The sequence below is a fragment of the Drosophila rhopaloa genome, unplaced genomic scaffold, assembly GCF_018152115.1.
Source record: "Drosophila rhopaloa isolate 14029-0021.01 unplaced genomic scaffold, ASM1815211v1 contig_203, whole genome shotgun sequence".
Lineage (NCBI taxonomy): Eukaryota > Metazoa > Arthropoda > Insecta > Diptera > Drosophilidae > Drosophila > Drosophila rhopaloa.
In genome coordinates, this window is record NW_025335088.1 from 3,595,817 (window position 1) to 3,620,686 (window position 24,870).

The 24,870-nt window shown below is 33.9% G+C and overlaps 1 protein-coding gene across 2 annotated transcripts; it reads left to right on the plus strand.

Annotated features, from left to right (window-relative positions):
* The first annotated feature begins 1,631 nt into the window (after positions 1-1,631).
* LOC108048305 (ATP-binding cassette sub-family D member) lies at positions 1,632-24,469 on the plus strand. Of its 2 annotated transcripts, none has more exons than XM_017128856.2 (9): positions 1,632-1,926; positions 18,536-19,219; positions 19,277-19,375; positions 19,434-19,573; positions 19,635-19,807; positions 22,774-23,636; positions 23,705-23,794; positions 24,096-24,221; positions 24,279-24,469. In XM_017128856.2, exons 2-9 carry the CDS (start codon positions 18,612-18,614, stop codon positions 24,376-24,378), a joined length of 2,199 nt encoding a protein of 732 aa, XP_016984345.1. In that variant the 5' UTR covers positions 1,632-1,926; positions 18,536-18,611; the 3' UTR covers positions 24,379-24,469. The 2 variants fall into 2 exon arrangements, with proteins under 2 accessions (XP_016984345.1, XP_016984346.1); XM_017128857.2 differs by lacking the exon at positions 1,632-1,926 and adding an exon at positions 15,628-15,771.
* Positions 24,470-24,870: the final 401 nt, after the last annotated feature.

Consider the following 24,870-nt stretch of genomic DNA (forward strand, 5'->3'; position numbering starts at 1 on the left):
GGCGCGACCCTAATCAAGAATATATACATATACTTTATAGGGTAGGAGATGTCTCCTTCACTGCGTTGCACACTTTTGACCAAAATTACAATTTAAAGAAAATCGGATCAGTAGTTTTTCGCCAATCCATATCACCGCAAAGTCATTTTTCAAAAAACACCATTTCGAGATATTCGGGCTTAAAGTTTCAAGTTGGGGTTTGGGCGGGGACGAGGCGAGCGACTGGGAGCGCTGCAACTTTCTTTCTACCGCTCAAATCTTTATGAAAATTTGGGGAAATGTTCTCAAGATGTTGTTCTTCAAGATAAAGCAATAAAAAACTTTTCGATTTTTTGAAGATTAAAAAGATATATACCCCCTTAAGACCAATGGAATAAGACAAAAGTTTGTATGTCTTCTACTCGGAAGCTACTAATGTGTACCCCTCACCTACTTTCTTATTTCTTTCCGGCCAATTCAAGCTTGAAATGCAACAGAAGATCTTGCTATCAAATGGCAAACTTAAAATGCATACCCTTCCCGCTTTTTTTTGCTACCTGTTCTTTGCTTGTTGTTGTTAGTAGTCATAGTTGCCCACAATAGTGAGTGCCCATGGTTCAAGTCGTAAAAATAGAAAACAATTAAGATTGCGCTTCTGCATTTTAAACCAACTTAATTGGCTTAAATGATCTACGGTGGACCGCGATTTTTTAAGATTTACATATACATACATACTTATATGGTTACTTCAATCCCTAAGAAATTACTGCCCACATCGAGGATATTTTATTTGCACGATGTGGGACCTGGCCGCTATACTGGACAAATATCAATCTTCCTCGAATTTTAGTATCTTTATTATTTTGACATTAAAAGAAAAACACTTTTATGACACAGCTTATTTCGTGCAAGGAACTCAATGTTAAATACATTGACTATTAAATAACTTAATACTCAAACAAAAAGGGAGGCCACACACAGTATTAAGTTATTTGATAGTCAATATATTTAACAAGAAGTTCCTTGCACGAAATAAGCTGTGACATAAAAAAGTCAGTATTTTTATTTTTTTATTATCGTACAGTGAGTCACAAAAGTATTCGTTGCAAAGAGGGTTAACTGAAAAATGCCAATTTTAAATAAGTAACCATTTTAAAATGGTAAAAAATGGTTTATGTTTCCAAAGATAAATATTTTGTGAAGTATATGACGAAAAAAACCAAACAGAAAACGCTTTCCATAAAAAGATATGGACAAAAATATAAATGCTCACAAAAGTATTCGTTGCACATACGATTTTTTTATATTTTAGTATTTTTTGGGGTTAGCGCATTAAGTGGAGTGCCTTAATAAATTCCAAAATACTACCAAAGATATATGTACATATATTTATATACATATGTAAATATGTAGCTGCAAATGTACCCATATATTATGGAGTAATTCATAAATTTATCGATTAAATTTTAGCCGCAACAATGTTCGCTAGCTGCTTTTAATTACTGACAAGACTTTAGATAGATTTGTATGCATGCTTCTCTGCATTTTTTGCAAAGTTTTTTTATTACAAAATGTACTTGATTCAAAATTCATAGCCTGGCATATCCACATATGTATGTATGTATGTACCCGTACGTACATTTACATAGTAAACACAAAGCTTTAAGCTCTTGTGTTGTTCGGTCACAATTTTTGGTTGTTCAAAGTGCACGCCATGCATGCCTACGACAAATGCTGTTTGTTTTTATTGTAAAAATTATTATTTACGTTGCCGTAAATCTGTGATATTTATTTTTCTGAGCCAAGTATGAATTGTGCTTATTTTTTGCGTTAAAACTAATTGCAAGTCGATGAAATGCACGGAAGTGAATTCACTGATTCAATTGTGCATCCATGTTCTTGTATAGCATTTAAATGACATTTCTGTCAGTGAATAAACCAATTAACGTAAGTACTTATATTGACATTTATGTACATATGTATGTATGTCCATATATATAAAGATTATAAGGGCGTTCATACATATACATACATATATATAATAAAGAACTTGGTCGCAGAATAGGTGCGCGTTGTTAAAGCGCAAATACGATTTCAATACATTATTCTATATTTTCTTTTAAAATACAATTTAGTATAATGATACACTAGACTACTTTACTTTACTTATTACTTTGATAAGATTCAACACTTTGCACATATGTACTTACATTATAGTATGTACATATGTATGTATGTATTTTAAAATGTAAATATAATGTATTTATGTCTTATAAAATGTATTTTTTGGGACTAGCGCATTTTTATACCCTTGCAGACGGTATTATAATTTCAGTCAAAAGTTTGCAACGCAGTGAAGGAAACATTTCCGACTCTATAAAGTATACATTGTATGTATGTATTCTTGATCAGCATCCCCAGAATAGTCGATCTAGCCATTTTCGTCTGTCCGTCCGTACGTTTCTACGCAAACTAGTCTCTCAGTTTTAAAGCTACATATCTGCTTGAAACTTTCCCAAAAGTTGTCTTTCTATTGCAGGTAGTATATACATAAGTCGGAACGAGATGGATCGGGCGACTATATCTTTTAGCTCACATAGGAACAGTCGAAAAAAAATTCAAAAAAATTATAACTTTGTTGTTTTTAATTATTAATTATTTGTTCTTTGGGATTTGGTTTTATTTAAATATTATTGAATTACGGTTTTAATTAAATTTAAATCGGATATCAATATCATATAGTTCCCATAGAAAAATCTAAAAATTAAACAAAAAAATTTTAATTTCTTATTTTTCTGTTTATTTATTTATCAAAATATTCCTTTAAGATAAAGTAATTATTTACTATATCAGAATTACGTTTTTAGTTTTGTTAAAATTGGACAACAATATCATATGTACATATATGCAGCTGCCATAGAAACGATGGAAAAATTCAGCGCAAAAGCGACATAGCTTCATTGTTTTTTAGTAATAAAGCCTAATATTAAGATCGACAAACGAGTACGCTAGCGTAAAAACTTTAATCTTTCCAGTGTGACCAACATTTCGAGAGTTCATCAGAATTAAGCGTGCTACGGTCGTACTGTCAATCAGGTGGGTTTGTTGACAAGCAGTTAAAATTCAGATATCGTATTTGCGGGAAAGAGTCTTTAAACGATATTATCATTGTAGTTGGCAAGACAAGTCTGCCGCTGTACAAAGAAATTAAAAAACAATACAATTTAAATTTAACAGTTGTTTTTTTTTAATTTACTGATAATTATTTGCTAATTTAAAGTTCATAGCTGCACTTTTATTGTGTTTTTCGTACATTTTTGACCTAAGAAAGAGGCCCCCCAGATGGTATTAATGTTATTTTGTCCTCACATGTAAACTCCTGCAATCGACTTTTGTGGGTTTTTTAATGTTTTCCCTCCATTTTATAAAATGTTTAGTGAGAAGCGCACGCCAAAAGATTAAATTTTTTATTCTTTTCGCTAGGGTTCATCCAAAGTTCATTTCAGCAGACTGGCAACGCTATGAAATTTTCTGGTATTTTTTTTCGTCGATCTGAGTAGCGACGTGAAAAATAGGCCCAACGAAAAGTGAACGCAAGCTGTTTGCTTCTCGCTCTCTCTCATGTCTGGCGTACGGTTTTCGTCGATCTGAATACTAGGCTTAAGCATAGAAATCGAAATGTGGTCGATTTGTAATAATAGCAAGGGTATATAAACTTCGACTTGCCGAAAATCTCTTTCTTTCTTGTTTATATTATTCTATATTAAGACTGAATACGGTATAAAAAACAAACTTTTGTGCGTCATTCTTGGTGTAAATCTCTAACCAAATGACGAAAAGTAAACGTTTGAACGTTTCGCAAAAATGAATTATTTTTATACCCTTGCAGAGGGTATTATAATTTCAGTCAAAAGTTTGCAACGCAGTGAAGGAGACATTTCCGACCCTATAAAGTATATATATTCTTGATCAGCATCACCAGGAGAGTCGATCTAGCCATGTCCGTCTGTCCGTCTGTCCGTCCGTCTGTCCGTCCGTCTGTCCGTCTGTCCGTCCGTCTGTCCGTCTGTCAGTCTGTCCGTCTGTCCGTCCGTTTCTACGCAAACTAGTCCCTCAGTTTTAAAGCTATCTGCTCGAAACTTTCCCAAAAGTTGTCTTTCTATTGCAGGTAGTATATAAGTCGGAACGAGCCGGATCGGGCGACTATATCATATAGCTGCCATATAACTGAACGATCGGAAAAGCCATAACTTTGGTGTTTTTAAAGATAAGAAGTTGGGACTTTCTATGGGTTTTATTTTTGGCCAATCAATCCGACATACCGAATTTCATAAGGATCGGCTGACTATATCTTATAGCTGCCATATAACTGATTGATCGGAAGTGCCATACCTTTGGTGTTTGTAAAGTTAAGAAGTTGGGATTTTCTATGGGTTTTATTTTTGGCCAATCAATCCGACATACCAAATTTCATAAGGATCGGCCGACTATATCTTATAGCTGCCATATAACTGAACGATTGGAAATGCCATAACTTTGCTGTTTTTAAAGTTAGGAAGTTGGGATTTTTTATGAGAATTAAGAATGCATCATATGAATAATTTTGGAGAATATAATTTACAGAGTATTCTGCAAGGGTATATCAACTTCGGCTCCGCCCGAAGTTAGCTTTCCTTTCTTGTTTATACCTAAGAATAAGCGTATCCACTAAAACCGTCCGAAGAGTTCTAGAAGCTATGATTTACATCTCTCATCTAAGGAACAGGAGAAAGTGTGTCGAAAGCGCGGTGATGAACTTGACTTAATAAATGCTACCCAACGGTGAAGCACAGCGGAGGGTTTGTTCTAGATTGGGGCTGCATGTCCGCTTGAGGAGTAGGAAACATGGTTTTTATAAACGAAATGATAAATGCTGAAGCATATCTATGTAAATATTAAAGAAACATTAATGGCTTTAATGCCGAAACGCTCAAGCTATTAAGGAAAACAATGGCTTACACAAAAAAAAAACAGAATTAAAAATCAAACTAAAATATTTAATGCCGAAACAAAAAGAAATAATATTATTATAATTTTATAGTCCTAATGATTTCCAAGAAGAATAAGCAATGAAGATAATTTTTTTAAGACTTTTTTTATTTTTAATATGTGCGTTACTCCAAACAATAAAACAATAAAATAACCAATTAAAATTGACAAAAGGAAGAGCAGGCTATTGCTGCTTAATGAAAAACAACAAACACTTATAATTTCTTCTCGGAATTTTACTGTTTTGCATTTTAAAACAGCAAGACAAAAGTAAAATTTTTAAAGTACGTTATCTGCATTTGCAAGAGACTTTGAAATTTCTGAAACGTAACATTGTAGATTTGTGCTTTTTAATGTTATTCATTAAAAATTGGAACAAAGTCTTAAGAAATGTTTTTTGGCCAACGAAAGTAATTTTACACAATTTTAGGAGAAATTTTGCTTTTAACACACATAATTTCTTACTTAAGGAGATTTCGTCGATCTGAGTACTAGGCTTAATGAAAAACTTTGCCAGCTGTTTGGCTCTCGCTCTCTCTCATAGTTGACGAACAGATTTCTTTGATCTAAACTGTAGTAGTATTGAAAATGATTATAAAACTCGACTATACGATCCTCTTATCGCCGCTTAAAGGAGTTGTAATGATACGTTTGTTGCGACCCATTCACAGAGCCACCTTCTGGCGCACCACCTACAAGAATTATCCAATTATCCAATTATTCCTGTTGAATATAAATATTGGTTTTTCCGCGCTCCTCGCGGGTCGCCTATCGTTTTGCCCCACATGGTAATATGTCTATTTTTAGCCGTGACACTTCAAGACTCCTTTTTATACCCTTGCAGAGGGTATTATAATTTTGGTCAAAAGTGTGCAACGCAGTGAAGGAGACATCTCCGACCCTAAAAAGTATATATATTCTTGATCAGGATCGCCTCCTGAGTTGATATAAGCATGTCCGTCTGTCTGTTTTTACGCGAACTAGTCTCTCAGTTTTAAAGATACCCTGCAGTACCGTTCATCACCTTTTAATCGCTTTTTCATCACCAAAAATTCATCACTGCTGATTAATCGGCGATGAAACTTCATACAAATTAGTGATGAATTTAACATTGGCATGTCCTAGGAGTTAATCAGTGAAAAATTCATCACTCTTTAATCAGTAATTCATCACTCTTTTTTCAGTTTTTCATCACTCTTTAATCAGTAATTCATCACTCTTTGAACAGCGTTTACTGATGAACATGCGATGAACGAGTGATTAAAATGCGATGAAATAGTGATTAACGAGTGATGAATTTCGGAACTGCAGGGTATCGAATTGAAACTTTGTATACACCCTTCTTTCCTTTGCACGCAGTATGTAAGTCGGAACGGCACAACTTTGGTGTTTTTAAGGTTAGGAAGTTGCGATTTTTTATGTGTATTAAGAATGCATCATATAATTTTGGAGAATATAATTTACAGAATATTCTGAAAGGGTATATCAACTTTGGCTCCGTCCGAAGTTAGCTTTCCTTTCTTGTTTATGCTTCCTTTCTGTTAATCATGATAGACAAAATGTTGGATTGAAGAAATTAGCATCGTAATTAGTAAATATATTCTATTACAAGAAACCCATCAATGAACATTTTGTTTTGGTTTTGCACTGGATCATAAAACAAATGAAAATTTTAAATGGATATGAACATTTAAAATGAAAAGAAATGTTTATGTAAAGCGAAAAAACTCAGTCAAGAGCCCTTTTCTCCCATAGAAGATCGAAAACACTCTTACTTAGAGAAAATCCAGTACGAAATTGTGGTGGTAACCACATCATACATCAAAGGGATGAGACAATTTTCTTTTAACATCGTTTTCGTTCGCCAACAGGTTAACAGAATCATCCGGGGCAAACCTTTCAATTGCTAATGTGAAAATAGTGTTTAATTTTCCGTAATCCACTTTTTATGGCGGGAAATCTTGTCTTTTTCGGTTTTCTTTACATATTGTAGGCTGATCATGATTCTGCAACTTTTGTGGCTGTGTAAGGACTATTGCCTATCGATAATTGCCGATAGCTTAATTTAGTTTTAATTGTTAAAAAAAATGTTTTCTTCAAGAATATTGCCATTTATAATAGTTTAGTTTTCTTCAAATTCTTAATAATAAACTATCTAAACATATTTCAACAGTACTGCTTCGTATTTTGAAATTTAAAAAAGATACTTTTCACTTTTTAAATCGGCGCACTGAACTTTTGTGTTTGTGCTGATATTTGGCGATTCGACACTTTTTGTGATGGTGATCTGGTCTTCCTTTTTATACCCGTTACTCGTAAATTAAAAGGGTATATTGTATTCGTTGGAAAGTAGAAAGAAGCCTTTACGACCCAATATAGTATATTTATTCTTGATCTTCATTAGCTGAGTCGATTAAAGAGGATAGTTATTGGCGAATAAGTCAAAACTGAAACTAAAATATATACTCATTTAATATCTATCAACACTCCAAAAATCGAATCCGAATCGCACCATTACTTTACAAGTTAAGGAAAATGAGTTAACGACGTCATATCGTTACATATTTGAAAAAGGGGTCCATATCTGCGATATGATATTTTTTTTTTTATATTTTTGTTGAACACGCCACACAAGGATGGACCCTGTTTTCGTGTATTGACAAATTATTTCTAAATATTCCAGAAAAGCGGGTAGCGGTAGCTCTGGTTAATATTCCGCGGAGCCGGATGATTAGAGGGCGGTCACTGACGGTCATGTTTCCTCTCCGAAAATATTAAATAAAATTTTGAACTTGAAGCAAACAGAAGCGACTCACAGCGACCACGTTTGTCCTAATGCTGGATCAGCAAGTTGGCCGGTGTTATGATTCAGACTCTTGGGTAAACGGCTCTGGTTCGCAGACTTGTGTTAACTATCACCACTAACCATATAAACGCACACATGCACCCCTGTATGAGAATGCATAAACACGCATATAAAGACCAATTCAAGCGTAGGCGCTACCTTCTTTAAAATGAGCCTTTCTGCGACTGGACGGCCGAACTCGTGCAATTTGCGAGCATCACAATGAGAATAAGAATGAGATCGCAAAAAACCCGAAGGCACACGAAGTGTCCGGGGCCTGCCGCTAAGAGCCCGGGGGCCTGTCGCCCCAGTCTATTTGTTGTATGGTTAGTGCTATCACCCTTCAGGTATAAAGCTGCCCTCGGTCGTCTTTATTTCAGCGATTACTTTTCTTAGCTAAATCACAGATCTTCTGTCGTTCATGAGTCGCTGATAAATGATACCGATAAAAATCAAAAAGTAATGCTATGCGACATTTTCGATTTTCGTTCCGAACTACTGGATAACCTCCGGAAGGCAGAGGAGGATGAGGCATGTCTTGGGTGATGTTCAACAATGGAGAGCTAGAGTTGTCTTCTACCCTTTGCTCTCCATTGCATAATGCTCGCATGGACTTTCTGCTAATAGTCGGCAGAATGTGGCTCCCGGCGATATAGTATACTTTTTGATTGAGCGAATTTCCGTCGCACATCGTCTGTTATCCGTAGCTTTATGTCTTTGTGGGTGACACGAAAAAATAATTAATTTAATTTATTCGCAAGTGAACTTTAGTTTGGTAAATTTTATAATTTAGTGCAGGGGACTAAATCATTTTTACAGACGATACGGACATAAGATCCCCTATAGGAGTGTCAATGGGTTTTTCATGGCCAGCAATCTGTCTTTAACAAGCAGGTTCTCGTATAAGTGTCCGGTGTCCACTACCGAGTTTTTTGAAGGTGGAGGTTAGTTGATTTATTTGTGTATAAATAATTACTATATCTCAAAGCAAAATACAATTTTTTTTTTTTTGATTGACTTTGCTTTTATTTATTGAATCTTGAGACTAACAATAAGTTTACGAATCTTAACATTAAAATTTAACTAACAGTATAATAAGACTGTATTCTAGTTACTCGTCCCTCAAGTCGGTCGCTGGGTGGGTAAGTCATTGCGACGAAGGCGTGATTGGTTGATCAACCTTGTAAGACCTCTCGCCAGGTGGTTAGGGTGCAACGATAGCTTGGTAAAGTACTTTTCCTTCTGTTCTGGGATCACTTCTTTGACTGGTAGAATGTTTAAGTCGCGATGTATGTTTTCGTTGCGAACGTTCCACGGTGCCCCGGTGATTGTTCTCAAGATCTTCGACTGAGCTCGCTGGACTGTGTCAATATTGCTATTGCTGGCATTCCCCCATAACTGAGAGCCGTACATCCATATAGGTTTTAGTACCGAGTTATACAGCAGGACTTTATATTCAAGGCTAAGGGGAGACCGAGCGTTGATAAGCCAATTAAGGCTACTGGCTTTTAGCTTTAGGTGTGTTCTTTTTTGCCGGCGCCAAGTGAGTCTTCTGTCGAGGTGTACTCCTAGATATGTCACTTCGTTTGCTTGCGGGAGTAGAGTATGGTTTAACATGAGCGGCGGACAGTTTTGCCTGTTCAGGGTGAACGTAACGTGCTTGCATTTTTGTTCGTTCACTTTAATTCGCCAATCTGAAAGCCACTTTTCAACATCGACCAGATGAAGAGCTAGCTGCGCAGTTGCTTGCATCGGGCATTTTGAGCGGCTGAGAATAGCTGTATCATCAGCAAACGTAGATGTTGTTAGTCGTGTGCTTGTTGGGATGACTGATGTGTAAAGGACATATAATGTTGGCCAAGCACGCTACCTGGAGGAACTTCAGCTCCAATAGTGAAATCGTCAGTTATAGCAGTGTTGCATCTCTCAGCAAATTTTCTGTCGTAGAGGTAAGACTCTAAAACCTTGTGGGTGTTGTAGGAGAGCATTGTCTTGATCTTGTACATTAGACCTTCTAGCCAAACTCTATCAAATGCTTGATAAAAATATGGCAGTACTCTTGTTTTTTGAACGTGTTCCGAATTTCTGATGTTATCCGGTTGACCTGCTCAATTGTTACGTGCTTTTCACGAAACCCAAATTGATGTGACGGAATTTCTTCCTGGATTCTTAGGTATGTGTTTATCCGAGTCAATACGCATTTTTCAAAGAGTTTAGACATGAAAGTAGGCTTATAGGTCTATCAACGTGGGGATTGTGTGGTCTTTTCCCGGCTTTGCTATCATTATTATAATCGACTTCTTCCAAGTGGCCAAGTTTTGCGATGGCATTAAAAAGCTGGGTGATAGTGCAAACTGCGCAATATCGGAGCTAAATGATCATTTTGGGAGTAATGAGGTCGCAGCCCGTGGATTTCGTATTCAGCTGATTTTTGATGATGGTAATGATTTAGTTTTGGCGAAACTCAATTGGCTCATGTTGAAGCTGAGGCTCATATGGTAAAGTCGGCAAAGTGAAAGCACTAGTGGCCGGATTTGGTTGGAAGATATTTTTAAGGTGGTTGCCAACCGTGCTGGCTCTGTGTGCATCAATGCCGCCTGTGGGATTTCTAATAGGCATCACAGTTCCTTTCGGTGATCTTAGAGCTCTCCATAGTGAGTGTACCTTCTGCAAGGGTATAAAAATATAAATTGAGCCACTAGTTTCAATTCTTTAAAAACTTTAAAAACTCCTCCTGTTTCGATGAAGCACTGCTAGTGCGATTTTAAAGTATTAAACGTGTCACGGAAGACATTCTCCGGAAAAGCCTTTAAAGCCGCGGTGGAATTTTTGCCGTCTTCTGTTGTCTCAAATTGCTTGCTTTTGCCAGAATTTAATCGCTGACCTCTGTTTTAACGAACTCTGCATTTTAAGTTTGTAAAAAAACAAGCATCACACGAAGGGCTGTCCTTACCCTCAATATATATATATAAATATATATAAATATATAAATCAATCGGGCCAATCCGATATACGCGACTTACATGTTAAGTGGCAGCTGTTTGGATAGAATAACTCTTGTAAACGATCTTGGCGTTCTCTTGGACCTAAACTAAAATTTTCGAATCACATTTCTTCCATGGTTAATAAAGCCAGAGGAGTGCTTGGAGTGCTAAAAGGTGGTCAAAAGAATTCGATGATCCTTATTTAACTAAAACTTTATTTATTTCGCTTGTCGTCCGATTCTGGAGTATGGGTCTCCCGTCTGGAGTCCACAATACGGAATACATATTGGTCGAATTGAATCTGTACTAAAAAACTTCCTTCTTTTTGCTTTACGGCGCCTAAACTGGGATGCAAATCTTAACTTACCTTCTTATTCTAGTAGACTTCTGTTGATTAATTTACCCTCTCTAGCCAACCGTAGAACGATGCTTGGTACTATCTTCATTTATAACCTTATACATGGTGATATTGACTGCCCCATTTCGGTAATTCGGCTAAACTTTTCTGTGCTAAGTAGATTAACTAGAAATTATATTCCCCTAAAAGAAAAAAAAAATCGGACGACTATATCATATAGCTACCATAGGAACAATGGGGAAAAAGAAAATTAAATTATAACATCGTTGTTTCTAATTATATAACCTAAGTATTATCTAAGACGCGGGATGTTGTGTGAATGAGACTTTGGTCACTATTTATATCCAAAATTTGACTTCTTACATAAGTACATCAGTACATAAATTCTAATAATGAAAGCCCTAAGCCCTGAAGGTGCTGACGCGGTGCGTCTTGCATGGTGTTGTGAAGACTGGGCTTCTGGCATTTTTTCTGAATGCACAACATTTGAAGAATATTGCGTTAAAATTTTTGATTCATCCGAGTAAAACTTCCGAAGTTATGGGCAGTTGAACGTAGGTGAGTTAGCTCGTTTTGTATGCGATTTTTCGGTGTCCAAAACTTTAAAACGCTCTCCTGAAAAGTTTCAATTTCAAAGTCGGTGAACACGATCCTGCAAAATCTACTAAACGAATCGTTTTGAAATTTCTGACCTAATAACATTTTATAATAACAAATATATCGAATTTTTAGGCTAAAATCACGTTTTGGACTTTAAAGTGTTACCAAAAATCCAAAAATTGATTGAAAAAAAAACTTAACGTAGTTTCCTCTAGAAACATATTAACTATTAAACTATTTTTTTTTGGTTTTTCTGATGATCCAGTAACGAGTTATGCTGTTCACCGCAAAACCTTTTTTCTAGGAGAGCTTTGCTGCGAACGGCTTATTTATAAGTTTTTTTTTATAAAAATTTGTGAAAACGTAGTTTAAATGTTGTACTTTAATATGCTTATGCTTACTTAATTCATTAAAATAGGCCTTTTTTGGCCGAATTAACCATACCCCCACCCTTACCTCCTCCACCGCTTATATGAAGGACGTCTTCGGACTTCTTGAAACCGTCAATAATAACTTGGAGGTCATGGTGGCCACGGACTCGGTGGCTTCTCTGGTAGAGTTTGGAAGTAATCTTGATACCGCAGTCAGCTTTATTATTGTCTCCGCAAAAAAAATTAAGAATAGTATTGTTGTGTTCAACGGGGTGCAAGATAATTATCTTACATGGCAAGTTCGCCTTAGGATTTTTATATAACAAAATAAATTGTGTAAATAATGAAATAATTGTTTTATAAAACTTTAAATTGAATGCCTGGTCAGTTATTGTAATATTCGTAGAATGTTCAATAATTCAATTTTGTTAAACATTAGAATCAAAAATCGCTGGTTTGACTAATCCAATTTTTTCAAGTGTAACCGACAACATCTAGGCTTCGAGTTCGGAAATTATTAATTTATTTCTTGTTTACAAGGTTTCATATAAATTCTCTTTTTTGTTTTTCAATTTTTTTACTAAAATGTTAACTGCGTTTGTTAGACTGTTTATTTGTTCTTGGGTCTTTGAGGTATTGGAAGAGTGTTTGAGGTATTGGAAGTCTTTTCAAACAATCACTTCCCGTCAATGATTGGTATGTAGTTTGAAGTCGTGTAGTTGGTCATTTTTACTGGTATGGGGAAGAGTAGTGGTCTTAAACCCATTAGTGTCAATAATAAAATTAAATATAAGTTTGATTTTAATTACCTTAATTTGTCCTTCTTTAATTTGTTCAAATCTCTCACTTCGGTCTTATAATTTTAACAGCGCTACACTACATTACAAATTATTCAAAATATTTAGATACTAAACTCTTTTCAATTAAATAATCTTTTAATTAAAATGGCACCTAAAAACATAAAATTATCTTATCTTAGCGCATCTGTGTTGCAATTGACGAAAGTATTTTCGCAGCTAGATAGACAATAGCTTTTGATGAAGAAACAATTTCGTTAAACCCGACTTAAATTAAATTTTGACTAACAATTTTAAATTCATAAATATATTGCCATTGTCCTTGATGTTGGAGATTGATAAAAATTGCGTTAACAAGGATTATATATGTCAGCTTCTGATGCATCTGAAAAGTTAATACAAAAAGATCTAGACGTGGGCAGTTCACATTCAAATCTGCCAAAAATTACGAAATGTTTTGTAATAACTGCAAGGGTATATAAACTTCGGGTTGCTAAAGCTAGCTTCTTTTCTTGATTTTAATGAAAAAAGTACGGGTAGGATAATTGCATTTATTAATTTTTTTTACGATTTACATTACTCTAAATAAATATAAACGCATTATAATTAGTTATAATAATATTAAAGGTTATCAAAAAAGTTGAAAGAAGTAGTACAAAATAGTAGATATGCTAATTTGTATTTGTATTAAATAATTAAATTAGAAAAAAAGAAAAAATCAACTTTTGCTTAAGAAAGTAAAAAAATTAATTTACTACCCATTACCCATATCAAATACTTTTATCAGTAATAAAAAGAAATTAAAATATTCACAAAACTTTAAGTCGGTTCAAAAAGTTATGCGAGTCAAATGTAAGCCTTAAATGAACGTGGTTTTGCCGTAAAGAAATCGTTCATTTATTAAAGTTCATAAAGAGATAAAGAAGTTCCAAAGTCCTTAAGTCGTTTATAATCTATAAACTTCCGCTAACTAATCTTAAGTCTTTATAAAATTTGTGTCTTTAACGAATACAGCTGTGCCCGCTTTCGTTAATATGATAAGTTATCGCGTGCAGTTTATATTACAAGAAGCTTATGAATACTAGCAAATATGTGTAAACATAAATTTCCACGCGTTGAAGCACGTTTTGTTAAATTTATTGGCTAATAATTAAAAGTTCCCAGCAAAGGAAATATTTTCGATCTTATAACGAATGCAAGGTCTTTTAAAGCTTTTCCAAAAGCCTTCTTTCTATTGCAAATAGTCGGAACTAGTCGGATTGCTGCCATAGAAAAAAGTATTTTCATAGGAAAAAATTAAAAATGAATCGATCAAATCATACATAAGGTAAGCAGGTAAAAAAAATCGATATTCTAATATTTTCTTATTCATTCATCTGATATTTTTACTGAAGGCTCATTTAAGTTTTTCCAATTACATTACATTCATAATAAGCTTGCAGGCTTATAAATCTATAGGTACATGCCCCAAGTCGTTTCTTTTTGCACAGAGCGAAAAACCTCCTTTAAATTAACTTCACGTGGTAAAAACCTAAATCCATTTCAGAAGTTTTAATAAATAAATTCAATAAATGGAATAATGTGTTACACATCTATTGGAAGATAATTTCCGAGAGACATTGGGTTATTTATTTTTATACCCTTGCAGTGGGTATTATAATTTCAAAAGTTAGCAAGGTATGTATATTCTTGATCAGCATTACCATGCCATGTCCGTCCATCTGTCCGTTTGTCCGTTTATACGCAAACTAGTCCCTCAGTTTTAAAGCTATCTACTTGAAACTTTCCCAAAAGCTGCCTTTCTATTGCAGGTAGTATATAAGTCGAAACGAGCTGGATCGGGCGACTATATCTTTTAGCTCCCATAGGAACAATCGAAAAAAAAATTTTTTTAAGTATAACTTCGTTGTTTTTAATTTTTTTTTGTTCTTTGGGGATTGGTAATGTTTAAATATTATGGAATTACTGTTTTAATTAAATTTAAATCGGACATCAATATCATATAATTCCCATAAAAAAACCTAAAATTAAAAAAAAAATTAAAATTTCTTATTTTTCTGTTTATTTATTTATCAAAATATTCATTTAAGATAAAGTAATTATTTACTATATCAGAATTACGTTTTAAGTTTTGTTAAAATTGGACAACAATATCACATAGCTGCCATAGAAACGATGGAAAAATTCAGCTCAAAATCGACATAGCTTCATTGTTTTTAGTAATATAGGCATAGAAAGGTATTCGTTTTGTAATAACACCAAGGGTATATAAACTTCGGCTTACCGAAGGTTGTTTCCTTGCTTGTTTTTGTATTATTTTGTGTAGGTACAAGGTGCAACTTTCGTGACTATATTGCTTATCTAATCCGTTAAAAAGATTTTTAGACAATGACTTTTTCTTTACCTATTACTTATTTATGGGCCTTGTTATGTTTACAAATATATATACAAATATGTATATACGTACTTGTCCTGTTTGAAAGTATATTTTGTTTCAGTAAGAATATTTACCGATAAACCTTTTGTTAATTTAGTAATGAAAACTATTTTTGAGATATCCGCAAGGGCAAACATTGAGTGGTTCTTATCAAAAATGTTGGGCACCTATCAACGCAAAGGTATTTCTATTGAGAAAGTGGATTTCAAAAGAATTGGAACTAGTTTAATTTTAATGCGCGGTGAATACGGACTTAAAATTGGTGACGGACCTATCATTTAATAAAAATTACGCGTTGCAAATACAACATTTTATATTAAATATCCTGTTTGGGTAATTGTTACTAAATATGTTTGAGCTGACTAACGTGTAGTAAGTAAACACAAACACAATATATTTTTTCTCCATAAATAAATTTTAAATATTTAAATTTTTATTATTTCGAAAATTTATTGTAAAATAAAATTAATTTAAATCTTTCAAATAACACAAAACTTCCAAATTAAAAAAAAAAACGAAGAAGGGAGCTAGCTTCGGCAAAAATAAAACAAGAAAGGAACCAAACTTCGGCAAGCCGGATTCGATTTCTATGCCTTTATTACTAATAACAATGAAGCTGTGTCGACTTTGCGCTGCATTTTTGCCATCGTTTCTATGGCAGCTCTATGATATTGTTATCCGATTTTAATTTATTTCAAACCGTAATTCCATAATATTTAAATATTACCAAATCCCAAAGAACAAGAAAAAAGTTAAAAACGACAAAGTTATAATTTTTTTAATATTTTTGTCCTATTGTTCCTATGGGAGCTATATGATATAGTCGCCCGATCTGTCTCGTTCCGACTTATATACTACCTGCAATAGAGGGACAACTTTTGGGAAAGTTTCAAGCAGATATCTTTCAAACTGAGGGACTAGTTTGAGCAGAAACGGACGGACGGACAGACGGACATGGCTAGATCGACTCTCCTGGTGATGCTGATCAAGAATAAGTATATATACTTTATAGGGTCGGAAATGTCTCCTTCACTGCGTTGCAAACTTTTGACTAAAATTATAATACCCTCTGCAAGGGTATAAAAATAAATCGACGAGAGATTCAAAATGGAAATAATTTTATTGATTTATTGATGATAATAGCTATGATAGCCATATTCTATGACATATTCTATGACTAAGTGACAATTTTCGTATATGTACCAGTGCTAAATAACAATTCTAAATAAGGGTTTAAGTTAAGTGTGAGGAACACCAAAGTTATCGCGTTTCTGACCGTTCAGGTATATAACAGCTATACGATATAGCCAGTCCCATCTTCCTAACTCTAAAAACACCAAAGTTAAGGCATTTCCGATCAATCAGTTATATGACGGCTATAGGATATAGCCTGCCGATCCCGGCCGTTCCGACTTATATACTGCTTGCAAAGGAACGAAGGCTGTGTGCAAAGTTTCCATTCGATATCTTTAAAACTGGAGACTAGTTCGCGTAGAAACAGACAGACGGACATTCTTATATAAACTCAGGACGCGATCCGGATCAAGAATATATAAACTTTATAGGGTCGGAGATGTCTCCTTTTCTGCGTTGCACACTTTTAACCAACGTTATAATACTCTCTGCAAGGGTATAAAAAATGGATATTTTCACAGCCTTTAACAATTATTCCTATGGAAGCTATAAGATATAGACGGCCGCTTTTTCCCTGATTAAGGTATGCATAAAAAACTTTGATTTGGAAAGATAGCTTATATACTGCGCGAAATATCCTGAAAAGTATAAACTTTTAAGCGATTTCACCACACTGTTCCCATGGGAGCTATAGGATATAGACCTCCGATCGAAACGCGCTTTTACCCTGATCAAGGTATGCATAAAAACATAAGATTTGGAAAAATGCATGTCAATAGCTTTTACACTGCGCGAAATATCTGCCATTCTTGCAAGTTATATCCAATTGTTTCTATGGGAGCTATAGGATATAGACATCCGATCGGGGCCCCGACAGACGGACATGACTAGATCGATTCTACTGGTGATCCTGATCAAGAATATATATACTTTACATGGTCGGAAAGGAAGGAGACATCCTTCACTGCGTTTAAAATTTTTGACTGAAATTATAATACGCTACGTAAAGGTATTCAAAATAATAATTTAAGATTGTTATCTAAAAAGTCTGAAATATAAATGTTTTTCGATTTTTATTCAGAAAAACCACTCGGAACTTATATTTATAAAAATCAAAATAAAAGTTTTTTCGGCACAGAGCCTTCACTTACAAATATTTTGCACTCCAATTGTGTTTCAATGGTTCGATATATAGTCAATCAATAGCATTATAAATTGTTCGCATGACAGCTAATAGAATGCCGATCGGGGCAGTTCCGACTTATAAGCTTCTTGCCATAGAAAGAAGACTTATTATACCCTTTCAGCGGGTATTATAATTTTGGTCAAAAGTGTGCAACGCAGTGAAGGAGACATATCCGACCCTATAAAGTATATATATTCTTGATCAGGATCGCGTCCTGAGTTGATATAAGCATGTCCGTCTGTCTGTTTCTAAGCGAACGAATCTCTCGGTTTTAAAGATATCGAATTGAAACTTTGCACACACCCTTCGTTCCTTTGCACGCAGTATATAAGTCGGAACGGCCGGGATCGGCCGACTATATCCTATAGCCGCCATATAACTGATTGATCGGAAATGCCATAAATTTGGTGTTTGTAAAGTTGGGAAGATGGGATTTTCTAGACCGGATCAATCCGACCTACCAAATTTCATAAGGATCGGCCGACTATATCTTATGCCTGCCATATAACTGAACGATTGGAAATGCCATAACTTTGGTGTTTTTAAAGTTAGGAAGTTGGGATTTTTTATGAGTATTAAGAATGCATCATATGAATAATTTTGTAGAGTATAATTTACCGAATATTTTGAAAGGGTATATCTACTTCGGCTCCACCCGAAGTTAGCTTTCCTCTCTTGTTTTTAATATTTTTCGTTTAAATTTGTACACAATGTTGTTCAAACCTTATACAGCTTTTGTATTTCCCTGAAATATTACTAGTTTGTAAACATTGAATTATTTTATCGTATTTATACTTTTTTAAATTTTATTTTCAGCCTAATTTTCTATTGATTACTTCGTGGACCTCTAATCTAAACAAAACGCCCCAGAACAATTATAATATTTACAATAATGAGTGTTCTATCAAAATATGTTGACCGTATTGCAGAAAAATTTGAACATAATGGAATCACGAAACACGCTTTTAGCTATGCCCTCGTGACTAGTGCAATACTAGCACTAACCATTAAGGTGACTATCCCTTACGTAAAAAACGCCCACACTACATCGATCGAAAAGACTCCAAAAGGAAAAACCAAAGTCTATAATGGGGTGCTTACTCCATTAAAAACAGATAGCACCGAAGAGGATTTAAAGCTGGCAGAGGCGGAAAAGTTATTGGTTGCTCAGCAGCTAAAAAAAAACAACAAAAATTTTGTTGAGCCTGGACTAAACCATGAGTTTTTAAAACAACTGAAAATGCTGGCTAAAATAATGATTCCACATACCTTGTGTTATGAAACGGGATTGCTTAGCATACACACGTTTTGCCTAATTTCTCGCACATTTCTAAGTATTTATGTCGCTGCGTTGGAGGGGGCCCTTGTTAAATTTATAGTACGAAAGGATATTAAACAATTTGGTCTTGTGTTGCTCAAATGGTTCGGAATCGCTATCCCTGCTACATTTGTTAATTCAATGATACGATTTCTTGAAAGTAAACTTGCTCTGGCTTTCCGGTAAATAACAAATAGTAATATATTAGGCGGTATAAGATTCAATTTTTTTTTATTTAGAACACGACTGGTGCGCCACTCATATCGTCTTTACTTTAAGAATCAAAATTACTATAGAGTATCAAATTTGGACGGACGTATTGAGAATGCGGATCATAGGTAAGTTTTGAGGCTGCTTAAAATTATTATTTTTCTAACACAATTCAATATTTTATAGACTTACCGAAGATATTTCCGTGTTCGCTAGTTCTGTAGCTCATTTGTATAGTAGCCTGACTAAACCATGCTTTGATTTGATGTTAATTGGATTGGCACTGATGAGATCCTCTAGAAAAATGAAAGCTAACATTTTAACGGGTTAATTATTTCAAAATGAGTACGTTTTACGGATAACTTACTATTTTATTTCAATACACAGGACCAGCTTTGTCAGTCGGTGTTATTGCCCTAACAGCCCACATTTTACGAATTGTATCCCCGAAGTTTGGACAGTTGGTATCGGAAGAGGCCAACAGATATGGGTACCTAAGACACATTCACTCCCGTATAATAACAAATGCCGAAGAAATCGCTTTTTACGGAGGCCATAAGGTAATTTTATTGTTGTTCGTTATAAATATTGACATATAAGGGCACGGCACTCTAAATCCGCCTTCCCTTCAAAAAAATAAGGTGATCTGAAAAAAATATAATTCATACTGGGCTTAAAAGGAAATAGAAATCCCCGGTAATCACAAATCCATTTTTAAATCGCAATTTTTATTTTTGCAGCACTTAGTAGTACAAAAATCGTTTTTATACCCTTGCAGAGGGTATTATAATTTCAGTCAAAAGTTTGCAACGTAGTGAAGAAGTCAATTACGAGAAAGATACGATAAAAAGTTTATAATATTTATTATTATTAACAAATTTAATGAAGAACCAATGTCGAAATAAAATTCGTCATCGCTTTGATCGATTTTAGACAGACTTTTTGCTTTGGAAATTATTTTACTTTTTATGGGTCCATAACAACGTCGTTAAAAGTAGATTTGAACGGTTTTGAAAAATTCGAAGTTTTACCAAAATTTTACAATGTTCTATTATTGGTACTTATTGCAAAAAGTTGCACATACTTCTTATTTTGTAACTATTCATCAATAATATATATATATAAAAGGATATTATATATATGTATATAAAAATAATTTATTTATTTCGCTAGTCCATCCGATTCTGGAGTATGGGTCTCCCATCTGGAGACCACTATACGGAATTCATATTGGTTGCATTGAATCAATACAAAACGTTTGCTTTTTGCTTCCTACTGTTAATTTATTGAGCATTCCGGAACAATTATATAAATATAATTTTTATTTTACTTTTGACCACCTTTAAATATAACCAATTGACACGATACAAAATTATGCGCTTGCACCTAGAACCATTTAAATTTAGAAAATTATGCCGGCAGCAGCTGTGAAGGTTATTTAGATCGGATTGTCAGTCTAAATGACTGGAAATATTCTTATACTGCAGGACAAATTTAACATCATCTGCGTACATAATTACACGAGAGTTACTTATAACAATGGATGGTTGTTAATAAATAAAGTAAAACAAGAAAGGAAGCAAACTTCGGCAAGCCCAATTTTTACAAAGCCTTACAGTTACTACAAAACGACTACACTTTGATTTGTATGCCTATATTACTAAAAACAATGAAATTATGTCGATTTTGCGCTGCATTTTGCCATCTTTTTATGGCTATATGATTTTTCCGATTTTTACAAAACTAAAAGCGTAATTCTGATATAGTAAATAATTACTATTTCTCCAAGGAATATTTTGATAAATAGAAAAAACACCAAAATACAATTTTCTTTATTTTTATTTGTTTTTAATTTTATTTTTTTTATAATTTTTTGATTTTCCAATGGGAACTATATGATATAGATGTCCGAGATTTCAATTTAATTAATGCTACTGCAGTAGCACTCGCTCTTATGTATAATCGGGGCAAAATTTGTTTTAAAACTTTTACCATAACTTTTCTTAAGTTTTAAAAGCATTTTTAAAATTAACCACAATTGCCCCAGTGAAAAGAAAAAGGTTTTTATTTTTTGGACTATTTGATATACATTTATATTAGCTTTTTGCATTTGTATCTGATATCCTTTGTTTCGAAATAAGAGAAAAGATCAATTTTTAAAGTTTCATTGAAGCCACACTTTTAAATAAAAGTGTAACAATAAGTTGGAGAAACAAAAATATGTATACGAAAAATGTAATAATCAAAAAAACTTTAATTTCTTATTTATATATGTATATAACAAGAAAGGAAAGCTAACTTCGGGCGGAGCCGAAGTTGATATACCCTTGCAGAATATTATGTACATTATATTCTCCAAAATTATTCATATGCTGCATTCTTAATACTCAAAAAAAATCCCAACTTCCTAACTTTAAAAACACCAAAGTTATGGCATTTCCAATCGTTCAGTTATATGGCAGCTATAGCATATAGTCGGCCGATCCTTATGAAATTTGATAGGTCGGATTGATTGTCCAAAAATAAAACCCATAGAAAATCCCAACTTCCTAACTTAACAAACACCAAAGTTATGGCATTTCCGATAAATTAGTTATATGGCAGCTGTAGGATATAGTCGGCCGATCCTTATGAAATTTGGTAGGTCGGATTGACTAACCAAATATAAAACCAATAAAAAATCCCAGCTTCCTAACTTTACAAACATCAAAGTTATGGCATTTCCGATCAATCAGTTATATGGCAGCTATAGGATATAGTCGCCCGATCCAGGCCGTTCCGACATATATACTGCGTGCAAAGGAAAGAAGGTGTGGGCAAAGTTTCAGTTCGATATCTTTAAAACTGAGAGACTAGTTTGCGTAGAAACAGACAAACGGACAGACGGACATGGCTATATCAACTCAGGAGGTGATCCTGATCAAGAATATATATACTTTATAGGGTCGGAGATGTCTCCTTCACTGCGTTGCCCACTTTTGACCAAAATTATAATACCCTCTGCAAGGGTATAAAAACAACAAAAGCATCGGTCCTTAAAGAAAAAACTACTGAGGTTTTCAGGGTTTTTTCCAGTCTCTAATTAAAAAATTAAATATTTTTTTGTACGTTTTTATGTCAATTTTATTTTTAATCTCGAGTTCCGGTTTTATGTTTTATATTTTAGTTTATATAGTTTATATTTTTGAATACTCTGCAAGGATATTAACACTTTGGCTTGCCAAAACTAGCTTGCAATAGCTGCCTCATAAATTGCACAAACTAAAATAAGTTATTGTTTATATATTAGTAGTTAACTTTTTATTAAGCTTTGGCATTGAAGTTTTGTAGAGATGCTTCTATTGTTGCAAACCAGTGCTGGTACATTGGCAATATATTCAAAAACATTCAGACTTTGCAATTTAAGTTATTTATAACATATTTAAAATAATTTGATGTTTGTTTCTCTTAGAGAAAGCCTTTGCTGTGTTCTTCTTGTATGTATTTTACAAATATGTTAATCAGTTTATTCTTTTATAATATATAGGTGGAGATGCAGCAGCTACGGCAAGCATACAATCGCTTAGTAAATCAAATGACTGCCATTTTCAACCAAAAACTTTGGTTTATAATGCTAGAACAATTTTTTATGAAATATGTTTGGTCCGGGACTGGAATGATCATGGTATCCCTACCGATTTTGACAGGCAAAGACGTAAGCTCTGAAACAATTTCTGGCACAGCCATAACAGAGTCTAGAGTTAGCGAACGAACGCAATATTTAACTACAGCTAGAAATTTGCTAATTTCTGCAGCAGACGCGATTGAGCGGTTAATGTCTTCTTACAAGGAAATTGTGTCGCTCGCTGGTTATACTTATCGTGTGGCTGGCATGATGGATGTGTTTGAGGAAACCGCTCAGGGAGTATATTGCAAGACCAGTGTGATGGAAACCGATCAGTCAAATGGTATCATTGAGTTTCGTAATGGCAAACCAATAGCAAAAGGCCGCATAATTTATTCAGATGATCCGGAAAATATGTCAATAAACCTACGTGCAGTTCCAGTAGTGACACCCAACTGTGATATAGTTGTACCGAAGCTTACGTTATGTATCGAACCAGGTGTGCATTTGTTAATAACTGGTCCGAATGGATGCGGGAAATCTAGCTTGTTTAGAATACTAAGTGGACTTTGGCCCATATACGCTGGAGAATTGCAAATTCCACGGCCTGTAAAAGATGTTCCATGTATGTTTTACATTCCACAACGTCCATATATGTCAATCGGAAGCCTATGCGACCAAATAATATACCCCGATACACGTGATGATATGAAACGCAAACAAATAACTGAAAACGAGCTAAGAAGCATTTTAAAACTGGTCAGTCTCGAACACATCGCCCAACGGTAAAAAATAATTTATAAATATATGTAAGTAGGGTGGTAAGTAATCCAACATACATTATTACTTTCAGTGATAGTTTTGACGTTGTTCGCGATTGGAAGGATATATTATCTGGAGGTGAAAAGCAACGTATGGCGATAGCTCGATTGTTTTACCATAAGTATGAACAAATTAATTTTCTACATTTTTAGTATTCATACGTCAAGCTTAAAAACTAATTTTAAAAACTGTATTTTTAGACAAAAAGTTAAAAATTATTTTTTAATTTTATTTGAAAAATTTAAAAGCTTAAATAATGTAAATAAAACGCAACTTAACTTTCGATTACATTAGAGCGATTACCGAAAAAATTTAAAGAACATTGTAGTTTACGAACGTTAACTTTAAAGACTAATTAGATAAGGATACAAAAAATGTATATTAATTTTATAAACTATTCCTACTTATTTTTTTTCGTTAAGGCCACGATATGCCCTTCTAGATGAATGTACCAGTGCAGTTTCTATTGATGTTGAAAGCTCGATTTATGAAATTGCTAAGGGTATGGGAATTACCCTTCTGACGATAACACACAGGCCTACGCTTTGGTAATATTTTAAAATGTCACATCTCCCCTACACTTAATTAAAATTGTACCTATTTAGGAAATATCACACACATATTTTGGAGTTCGACGGTCTTGGAAGCTGGCAGTTTAGAAAAATGAATGCAGATGAACAACAAAAAGAACAATTTTTATCTTAGTTTTTGTCATATATGTAGATTTTTTTAATAAATTGCGTATGTTATACATTTGGAAAGACATTATAGTAGATTTCGCAAACCAAAGTTTATATACCCTTGCAGATATACAAAAAAATAGTTATTCAAAATAATAAATCATCAAACCAAGACACGCAATTCGTTTCTTTCACTTAAAGTACAATATATAAATGAAATGCAAATACCCGTTCTCGAGGATACCAAATAGGAAGTAGCACCCATTTAAAACTAAAACTGAGAATGTAACTAACTTTAGCAGTATATTTGTATATATTTTGATTTATTTTATTTATAATTATAATAATCTCTGCAAGGGTATACATACAACAAAATATCTGACCTTTTCCAATTTCCACTTAAAAAACTTTTGTCTGGAATTAAGCATGTAATGAAATCAAAATATTTTTTGAATACTTCTTTTCTAATATCTTCTTTATAATAGTTTTTATAATTTGTTTATAACATTTTACTTTA